The 11,209-nt window shown below is 40.4% G+C and overlaps 1 protein-coding gene across 1 annotated transcript in view; it reads left to right on the top strand.

Annotated features, from left to right (window-relative positions):
• The window catches only part of RAB10 (RAB10, member RAS oncogene family), a 75,658-nt gene extending 72,874 nt beyond the window's left edge, over window positions 1–2,784 (top strand). The window contains exon 6 of the mRNA XM_082672221.1: window positions 312–2,784. Coding sequence (XP_082528347.1) covers window positions 312–395 — 84 coding nt within the window. The 3' untranslated portion in view covers window positions 396–2,784. The remainder of the gene's footprint in view (window positions 1–311) is intronic.
• Window positions 2,785–11,209: the final 8,425 nt, after the last annotated feature.

Here is an 11,209-nt window from a genome sequence, read left to right on the forward strand (position 1 = left end):
AAATACTCAGGGGTCAGGCCAGGAGATAATATACCTCTCTTCACAAGAGTTAGGGCAGAGAAGATTTCAGAAGTTCTACAAAGGAAAGCCAGGAGGCCTCAAGACATTTCACAACTTGGAAGAAAAAGGCAAAATGAAGATCAAAAACAAAACTTCCATTTCTTTACTTTGCATGGGAGAGAAAACCTATCTCATGTGACTGTAATTGCACTGTTACATAAATTAACATTTGTGAGAATATTGCTGTTAAATCTTGATTTATCCATGGCAGTGTTTTTTCACGGGTTGCTTTCCTTGTGTGTTTGTTCCAGACCCCTGTAAAAGAGCCCAACAGTGAAAACGTAGATATCAGCAGTGGAGGAGGCGTGACAGGCTGGAAGAGCAAATGTTGCTGAACGCTCTCCTGTTCCATCAGTTGCCATCCACCACCCTGTTTCCTCTTCCTGCTGCAAAATAAACCACTCTGTCCATTTTTAACTCTTCAACAGATATTTTTGTTCCTCATCTTTTAACTCCTAGTCCACCTGTTTTATTTGTTCTTTCATCTGTGACTGCTTGCTGACTTTATAATTTTCTTCAAACAAAAAAATGTATAGAAAAATCATGTCTGTGAGTTCATTTTTAAATGTACTTGCTCAGCTCACCACTGCATTTCAGTTGTATTATAGTCCAGTTCTTATCAACATTAAAACCTATAGCAATCATTTCAACTCTATTCTGCAAATTGTATAAGAATAAAAGTTAGAATTAACAATTTTATTTTGTACAACAGTGGAATTTTCTGTCATGGATAATGTGCTTGAGTCCCTATAATCTATAGACATGTGATAGCAAAAGAAACAGAAGCCAGGAAAACACTCATTTTCGCCTTGTGTATGTAAATGGGGTTGATTTTGTCCTGTGCCTTACGTGGAAAGGAACTTCTTTGGTTTTTCCTTTTTTTGTTTTGGTGGAAGCATGTGCAGGAGACATATCATCAAAACATAAAGCATTATAATGTTTGTGGTCTGCTTGGCTGTAATTTTCAAAGTAGTTAATTGAGGACAAAGGATAATGCAGAAATGATAGCTTTGGTTTGTGGAGTCTCATTTTAAGTGGCCTTTATAATTAAAACTATTCCTGCCACCGGTTCTTTTCCTTGGCCACTTTTTCCTTGTGTTTCTTCCTGCATGCTGCTTTATTTGCTTCTCCCCCACCACCCTGTGGTATGATTTATTTAAAAATGAAAGGGGTAAACTAGCAGGTTTGTCGAGTTTAACATAAAGCACTGATTTAACTTGCTAAGTAAACTGAAAGATAAATTCTAACTGCCTGTTATCAAATGTCAGTTAACTGTGTCCTCCCCTCATTTTCTCTCTCCCCTAAAGCTTCTGTCCCAGATTCCTTCATTTGCTGTTCGACTTCATGTTCCTCTTCTCTTTCCCTCTTTGTTCCCTTCCTGTCTCTCCACTGAGTTTATGAAATGGAAGAGTTAATTGCATGCACTAGTGTTTGGAGGGTGTTGTGGTTTGTCTTTCTAATTAGGTGTATAGCCTATTCACTTTCCTAGAATAAATCTCTTAACCTAAATTTGAATAGTCTCCATTTTGGCAACTCCTCTAGCAGTTTGGTAGCCCAGTCAAGGTTGTTTCAAAAAGGTGGGAAGGAGGAGTGAAATTTATTAACATGTTTGCCAAATATATTGAGATTTGGCCTTCGAAGAACATTCTTTCAGTGTTAAGTTGTCTTTACCTTAAGATTTAGAAGTACTTTAGAATATTATTAATTTTAAGTCCTATCTTCACATCCCTTTGGAAAACTTGTATTACCATGGATTTGGAAAAAGGACAACAAAGGCTTTTCATGTGAAGATAAGATACTGTAGCTCTCTCTCACCCTGTCATTTTTTCACTTCATTTTTCTAATTTTGCTTCATTGCTTATCATTAGGATAGGGCAAGTTAAGTTTGCTATGCTGCTAGCATCCTAAGATGATACCTTTGTTGAAATAATTGTGAATAGCATGATTCATTTCTCGCAGAGGCTGAGTTTAGGACAGCAGCTTCCATTGAAAAGTCTTTTTGTGTCGTGGGTAGCATTTTAATGACCTCTTGGCTCACATAAACAACATAGGGACGTATCTGCTATGAACATCCATGAATTTTCAGATAGTGCCCTAAAAGTGATTTTATATGCCTCACTGGTGGTTGTTGTTAGGTTTTTTGCCTCACTTTATCATTGTTTACTACTAGTAAAAGCAGCATTGCCAAATAATCCTTAATTTTCCATTAAAAATAATAATGACATGATGTTAAGCTTCTCAAAAAGTTTTAGGTTAAACCTACTGTTGTTAGATTAATTTTAATGTGTTTGTTGCTTTCCTTTATCTGGAATGTGGCAGTAGCTTTTTTTATTTTTAACCCTCTTTTAATCCTTACTCAGTTCAGTGACTTAAGGTTTGAGAGCTAAACACTGGGATTTTTGGGTAACAGACTGACAGTTTTGTTTGCATACTTATAATTGGCATTGTACATAGAAAGGATATGGCTACCTTTTGTTAAATCTGCACTTTCTAAATATCAAAAAAAGGGAAATGGAGTATAAATCAATTTTTGTATAACCTGTTTGAAACATGAGTTTTATTTGCTTAATAATAGGGCTTTGCCCCCTTTTCTGTAAGTCTCTTGGGATCCTGTGTAGAAGCCGTTCTCATTCAACACCAAACAGTTAAGTCCATTCTCTGGTACTAGCTACAAATTCGGTTTCATATTCTACTTAACAATTTAAATAAACTGAAATATTTCTAGATGGTCTACTTCTGTTCATATAAAAACAAAACTTGATTTCCAACTGCGTGGCTTGGTTTTCATTTATTTATGGAGTTTAAGATGGAGGATTCCTTCTGAAAATAGTGCAGAATAGCAAACTGGATATTAGAGGACTAGAAATAGAAGGAGAATAACTTTTTCAACTAGGGAATGCTGGGAAGGCAATTTCAAGGGCTATCATTGGAAGACACTGCATTTTAAAAGCAGAATCATCCTGGCATCAAGTGCACAACCGTAGTCACTCCCCAGCTAACACTTGCTAGAATGTGCCAGAGGCCAACTCCAACTGAAGTCAGCTGATTACCCAGGGGCACCAAGGTAAGGCTGCCATGCTGGAGGATGAACCCTTGTTTTAGCAGTGACTGTCCTCTTATCTGAAAAATGTAAAGTGTTTCCTACCTTTTTTGTGAACCATAAAAAACAACTTTGGCTTTTTTTATATGTAGTATTGATGAAAGAAATGTTTGATCCTGTATTAAGGCCTTATTAGTCAATAAATAAAGATAAATACTTGTTGACAAGATTATCTCTGCTGGAAGGATATATAGAGGTTTTCTCATAGTGCAGTTTTTATAAGGATCACCTAGAATGATGTTAATGCTTCCCCGTTCACTCCCATCAACACGGAATTTTGTGTCTCGGGTGGGGCCTATGATTTCTGCCTTTAAGATTGGTATAGGAAAACAGACCATGGCCTCTGCCCTTACGTTTATGACCTAGTTTAGAAAGCAAAAGGAATTAGTGATCAGGTGAACATATACAAGAGCCAAATAGTTGTGATCCAGATTTAAGTGCTGTGTTAATAGAAGAGCAGGTTCAGTTGGTGAGAGTAGTTGGGGTGGTGTTTGAGAGAGGAGGGAGGGACATGAATTGGTCCTCAGGTATGTCGATTGAATGGCTAGGGCTAAGGGGAGGTTAAGAAGAGACCACGAGCACATTAGAAACAAGCTTTGCTTGTGTGGCAGACTATAAGTCCAACTGGACAATGTGATAGGCAATTGGAGTCCTGGTGAGCCCTGCAGAGTGGTGAGAGCAGTGTGTTTGAGGAAGGCGAGTCTAGGTGGGTTGGAAGAGGAGACACAAGCGTTCTAGAGATCAGACAGAAGGTTGCTGAATTATTGCGATTTGAATAAGACCAGACTAAAATGATGGCAGAGGGCAGGCTTAATATACAGGGGAGTATGTGAAAGAGAAAGACTGTCTCTTGCCTACTAGGAAGTGGATTAGGTACTTGTGGCACTGTTCTTTGGGTTATGTCGTCAACGGCCTGGTGAAGTAGTACCATTTGTACGAAGTAAACTGTCTCGTGGTGAAGTAATGTGCTTCAGGTTGCACTGCCAGTTGGTGCTGGAGTTGGATTTCGAAACCAAGCCAGTGCTCAGTCTATTTTCACCTTCTCCATATCACAGTTTCTCAGGATAAGGTCCTAAGGTTTGGTTATACTGATTATAATGGGGGCAATAAAACAAACGCGCCAGAGCCAACAGAAAGATAGAACGCTGGAGTGTAACCTTAGCTTATCGAGTTAACGTAGCCGTTTAGCCTAACCTTGGTACCTCGAACAAAGAACAATGCCCTTGAAAAGTACTTAGCACAGTTTACTACTTTTTTTCTTGAAACCTATATTACCCCTTACCATCTTGTTAATTTTGTTTCCTCCTACTTCGCACCATCTCGTGGCTAGAAGTAAATGATGATGAAGTTGCTTTTCACGATTCTCTTAATTGGCTGTCTGAGGCTATGTACTTTGAGGGGGACTTTTGCTACTTAATAATGGCCACAGCAGTGAATAATAGTAGTGAAATAAGTCAAAATACAGGGGCGGGGAGCAAAGGCATCTGGGTATAAGTTCATGCCAACTTCCTAGGTGGATTTGAGATCAGTGTGACTCCCGAAGATCAAGTCATGTAGGGGATGTGAGTGCTCCAAGTCAGAATGTTTTGCTGGGACATCGAATTTAGGTCTGAAACTTCCAGCACCAAGATAAAAAGAGGTGGTGTGTTCCTGTTCCATCTAGTCAAAGGGAGAATAACAGTTGCTTAGGAAAAAGTCTGTAGCAAAAAATTCAGGAACTTCTAACATTAATTGTCATTGAAGTACAAAGTGGAAATGTCTCCAGTGCAAGTTCAGAGAAATCCAGACATTTTATCTTCTGACAAAGAACACAATACTTTCTATGCTGAGGCCATGCCAGAAAAAAAAAAAAAAAGATCAAACCTCAGGTCAAACTTACCTAGATCCAACTACCAATTTTACAGGAAATCTAAGGACAGAGGAATATATTAAACTACATCAGTCAACAAAATCCAGACTGGTAAATTTTACAGGATAACTGATCCAGTCTCTTCAACAATTAAGTTCCAATGGAGAGAGAGATTGTAAATTAACAAAAGATGGAAAGGAAAAAAAAGCAACAGGCAAAACTAAACCTTAATGTGTTTAGGGAAGTACAGAAATAATATAAAGAATATTAAGGGGTTTCCCAGGTGGCGCAGTGGTTGAGAGTCCGCCTGCCGATGCAGGGGACGCGGCTTCGTGCCCCGGTCCGGGAAGATCCCACATGCCGCAGAGCGGCTGGGCCCGTGAGCCATGGCCGCTGGGCCTGCGTGTCCGGAGCCTGTGGTCTGCAGCGGGAGAGGCCACAACAGTGAGAGGCCCGCGAACCACAAAAAAAAAAAAAAAAAAAAAAAAAGTCAGGGAGGGGTATTCTTAGGGATGGAGGAGTTATACATTGTAGGGGGACATGAAGGGTTTGGGGGATAGCAAAATCCTATCATGACATGGATGTTGTTTACAAGGGTGTTTGCTTTATAGCAATACATTAATCTACACATTTGCCCTATGTGGGTTTTAAAGTTTGTATTATATTAACCATAAAGGGTGCCGCGTGTGTATGTGTTTAAATGATATCACAATTTTCAGGACTATAGAACCAGTCTGAGAGGCTTTGCAGCCGAGACCAATGCTCAAAATCAAGCTTAGCAGGATTGGTCTGCTAAGGTGCTACAGCCCCTGCTGCTGAGCATCAGGCCCCAAGAATTGTCACTGAAATAGGGACTTCCCTGGTGTTCCCGTGGTTAAGACTCCGCGCTCCCAATGCAGGGGGCATGGGTTTGACCCCTGGTCAGGGAACTAGATCCCGCATGCCCCAACTAAAAGCCTGCATACCGCAACTAAAAGATCCCTTGCAGCCAAATAAATATTAAAAAAAAAAAAAGAATTGTCACTGAAACAATATAGCTGCCACCAATGCAAAATCTTTGCTAAGTCTATATAGTTCAGCCTCTGTTTCTTTGTTTTCAGTAGCTTTCGCTGCAAAGTCTGGGTTGGTTGGTGGAGCCCAAATTCCAGGCAAGTGAGGGAAAGGGAGTATCTCTTGTTTTCAGCTTCAAAAGTGGGGGTGGGCTCTGACTCTAAGGGTCGGGGATTCAGGTGCTGGGCGGACAAAATGAATGATAAATGCCCCTGGTGTCAGTGATGCTCAAACTTTACTGCCTGTTAGAATATCTGGGAAGTGCTTTTAAAAATACCAATGTTAAGGTTGCACCCCAGGCCAAGTAACACAGGATCTCTAGGGTGAGACTGTTAGTGGTTTTCTTGTTTGACTTTCTGTGTGATTGCCATGTGCGGCCAAGTTCATGAACCAGTGCCTACACTCTTGCTACTCAAAGTGTGGTCTTTAGGTCAGCCACATTGGAATCACCTGGGAGCTTGTTAGAAATGCAAAATCTCAATGCCAGGCGCGCGCGCGCGCACACACACACACACACACACACACACACACACACACTATGGCTGTACTGAATTAGAATCATATCTTGAAACAAGAGCCCTAGGTGCTGCTTGTTATGCACATTCCAATTTGAGAAGGGCTGATCTACACTGTTCTTCCAAGGCCAGCCCAAGTCCCACCAGCAAGGATATTCCCTACTCCTGAGCAGGGAATTGACCTTGCCCTTCTCCATCCATTCTGTAGCACTTTTGAGCTACATTTCCACTGGGCATGTATTGCAGACTTCCTTGGTTGTGGTTAATTGTCTTATGTTGGCTCATCTCCTTACCAGACTGTAAGCTCTGGTGGGCAGGGACCCTGTCTCATCTCCTTTGTGTCTTCACAGTACTTAGCGCACTGCCATCCAAGCGGCAGGAGCTCAGGATGTGTGATCAGTGAACCAGTGACAGCCTTCTCCATCTTTCTCTGGCCTCCTTGTTCCCACCCCGACTTTCATGCATTCACATTTGTATTCCAATTTAAAGGCAACTTCAAATATAACCATAAAAGAACCTTAAAATTCAAGCCCAACCTTTTTCTGCGACTACCTCCAGACACAGGATAAGCTGGATGACTCCGTGGATCTCCGTTGCCTTGGAGGAGGTGGGCTAGGAAGCCCTCGGAGACTCAGTCCAATGTAAATATTCTCGGATTCTGTGGCTCCCCTCTGCCGGATTAACCAAGACTCAAAAGTACTCTTAACTCTTGCGAGTTGGCAGGGATGGCTATGAAGAAATTATAAATTAAATAGAGCCATTGAGCCACCTTGTGACCATTCCTGGGAACTGCGTTTCTTCATTGTGCACCGGAAACTTCTCCAGAGCCCATCAGTCTGAGATCCATCATCAAGAATTTACGGTAAACACAGCCACACAAAATTAAATTCTCTCTCCCAACCTCCAATAAGATGGGAGTAAAGGAATTTACAAAGTATAATCAATCCTACAAAAACCAAATAAAAAAAGGCAAGAAACATCTGTAAGAATAAAAAAATTTATTTATGCAAATATTGACCTAGGTCTTTAAAAAGTGGGAGATAGAAAACAGAGCTAACTATTCTAGAGCAAAAGTTACAACCTAAGTGTTTTCAAAGGTGGATGCCAATAAAAAGTGAGCAGATTCACCCTGAATCCCACGAGTTCCAGAGTTTAGCGGTACCAGGGACCATGGAGATGATAAACATGTGGTGATGGGTTAAAAATGGGGATGAGTAGAAAGTCTGTGTAAGAAATAATGGGATCCCCAGGTGTCCCCGCCCACCTCTTGCTTCCAGGAGTTGCTGCCACTCTTGCTGGAGGCTTATTATTTGCAGAAATGGAATGACAGAACCTCCAGATGAGGACACAGGGCATGGGGAAAGGTGGAGGTGAGTCAGAGGGTCGAACACCAGGAGTTCAGTGAATATCTGCATTGGGTTTTTAGTTTATTTATTTATTTATTGGCTGCATTGGGTCTTTATTGCTGCATGTGTGCTTTCTCTAGTTGCGGTGAGCGGGAGCTGTTCTTCATTGAGGTGCGCGGGCTTCTCACTGCAGTGGTTTCTCTTGTTGCGGAGCACGGGCTTGAGGCACGAAGGGGCTTTAGTAGTCGTGGCTCATGGGCTCAGTAGTTGTGGCTCGCGGGCTCTAGAACGCAGGCTCAGTAGTTGTGGCGCACGGGCTTAGTTGCTCCGTGGCATGTGGGATCTTCCCAGACCAGGGCTCGAACCTGTGTCCCCTGCATTGGCAGGCGGATTCTTAACCACTGTGCCACCAGGGAAATCCCAATATCTGCATCTTGAACGATGAGCTCCTCAGATTCCTTCCTTCCTTCTCCCCTCCCTTTCCCAGAATTTTGGCAGCCAGGCCAAAGATTTGGAATGTCCTCTCTGGAAAACCTGTCCCAAAAGAAAAGACTCACAAATACTGGAGATTCACCAACTACAAGTTAGTCTCATTGCAGATTACTCTATGTTGAAGGTCTCCAGTCATCAAGATAGATGAATATACATAAAGTTTCCAATCTACCTAGAATATATATATGAGATCATTTAAACACAGAAACGTATAGACAAATTAATAAAAATCCACGTTCCTGACCCTCAGACTTAACAGATATTTGCATTCAATCAGATATTCAGTTCTTCACATTAACATAAATGAGAGAATAAAACAACAAACAACAGAAAAAGGAAACAAAGGGGGAAAAAATGCAGAAAATCAAACTCACTTTCATTAATATTCTTGGATATGAGATGATATTGTATCCAAAAAGCAAGATAAGGATGTCATAAAAAAAAGAAATAAAGAATGAGATAGGATTCTCTAAAATAAAAACTGTCAACTGAAATAAAAGTTTCAAGAGAATTAGAAGATAAAAGTCAAGGAAATCTTCCTGAAAGTAAAACACACACAAAAAAGAGTGAGAAATGGAAAATGGGAGGAAATGATAAGAAATTTAGAAGGCCAATCTAAAAGCCAAAATTTGATTAGTTGGAGGTCTAGAGAAAGAAAATAGAGAGGAAAGCTGAAGGAAGGTGGTTATCGAAGAGAGAATATAAGAAAACTTACTAGAATTGAGAGATTTTAGTCTCCAGATTGAAAAGACCTAGCACGAAAAACAAAAAATTACCTGCACCCAGGAATGTCATCATGACATTTCAGAATTCCAAAGATAAATGATTTAAAAAAAAAAAAAAAAAACAGAGAAAAAGCAGGTCACATACAAAAGAATCAAGGACCTGAATGATTTAAATGTTCCTAAAGTAATACCGAGACCTCGAAAACAATTCTGAGTGAAAAGGATATTCTATGTAGAATTCTATACTCATTCAAATTACCTGTTAAATGTGAAATGATGTATTCAAATATGCAAAGAGGTAAATGTTTCATTCCCTTACTCGCCTTCTCAGGAATCTATTGGAGGATATATTCTAGCAAAATGAAAAAGTACACCAGGAAAGAGGGAGACCTGAGATCCTGCAGGGCGGTGCCGCTGGCCTAGGAAGCAACCGATCTCGAGTGGACTGAGGACGTGGTCTCCAGAAACGCAAGTGGGAGAAATAATATTGATAGGTGATGGATGTTACAGAGCTGATGGAGCATGTGAAAAGAATGAGGAAAGGGACCAGGCTAGGGACCAGGCTGTCTGAGAGCAGGGATAAAATCTGCCCGGTTTGCCACTGGATCTCCAGTGCCTAAGTGTTCCTGGCACATAGAAGTTGCCCAGTAAATCATGTTAAAGGAGTGAGTGAATGAACGCATAAACGAGAGTTGATGAAGCTTCACGTATGTGCTTTGAGCCAGGCAATACAGCAGACACCTAGAAATACAGGATAAATGTAATTTTAAATGCATAGCAAAATTCTCAAGAAAGCAAGGACAACTGAGGGACAAACAGGTTACTTAGAAATCATATTGCAGGGCTTTAATTTGCAGATGTCCAGAGATGCCACTGCTCCTTCTCCTCCCTGCTCAGTGAAATCAGGGCTGCATTCCCATCACCCCATCAGGAAAGCTCTTGCCGAGGTCAGAGCGATGCTGAATCTGAGATGTTGACTCATTAATTTCACTCCTTCCTGAAACACCTCCTTCACTTGGATCCCAGGACACTGCTCTCTGCCTCCCTCACTTGCTCTCCTCAGTCTCAGAGCCAGTGTCCTCTTCATCTTCCTTTTTTTTTTTAATGGATTATAGTTTATTTACAATGCTGTGTTAGTTTCAAGTGTACAGCAAAGTGAATCAGTTATACATATATCCACTCTTTTTTAGATTCTTTTCCCGTATATGTCATTACAGAGTATTGAGTAGAGTTCCCTGTGCTAATCTGATTTCAGCTAATCCTGAGTTAGGACACGTACTCCATGAGGTATGTGTTGTTGTCTGCATTTGGCAAGTGGATAAATACAAGCTCAGCAAATTATGTAACTTGTCAGAATCACACCAGCAGAAAGGAAAACTCAGGCCCATTCCCAGGTGGGTCTGACTCCCATACCTGATCACTTACTTTCCCTGGAAGTCCATGCCCTAATGGATGGCCACTTTCACTTCTTGATATCTGTTGTAAAAACAGAGCAGTACTTTAGAAAATAATATGAGACATGTGTATACTATAATATCATCTGAGTATGGGACTTGACCCTGCACCACATAGAGGGATGTTATACACAACTGACTAGAGTTTACAAGTCCGTTTTTTAGAACTGATTAAATGTCTTTTATTAAAATTTAAATTCCCATAATATTGTAATAATAAGTGCTCACATAAAAAGCAAATAGAATAGACTCTGGTCATTTATAAAATAGCATTATATGAGTCTCAATAAATTTTAAAAGATTGAAATATTTAAAAGTATCTTTTCTGACCACAATGAAACTAGAAATCAATAATAGAAGAGAAACTGGAAATTTTACAAATATATGAAAATTAAACAACATACTGTTTTTTCAATGAAGGTATAATTGACATAAAACATACTCATTTCAGGTGTACAAAATAATGATTCAATGTATGTATATATTGCAAAACAATCACTACGATAAGTCTAGTTAACACCCATCACCAGACATAGTTACAGATTTTCTTTTCCTTGTGATAAGAATTTTTAAGGGCTTCCCTGGTGGCGCAGTGGTTGAGAGTCCCCCTGCCGATGC

Source organism: Grampus griseus, assembly GCF_964374135.1.
Source record: "Grampus griseus genome assembly, chromosome: 15".
In the NCBI taxonomy this organism is placed as follows: domain Eukaryota; kingdom Metazoa; phylum Chordata; class Mammalia; order Artiodactyla; family Delphinidae; genus Grampus; species Grampus griseus.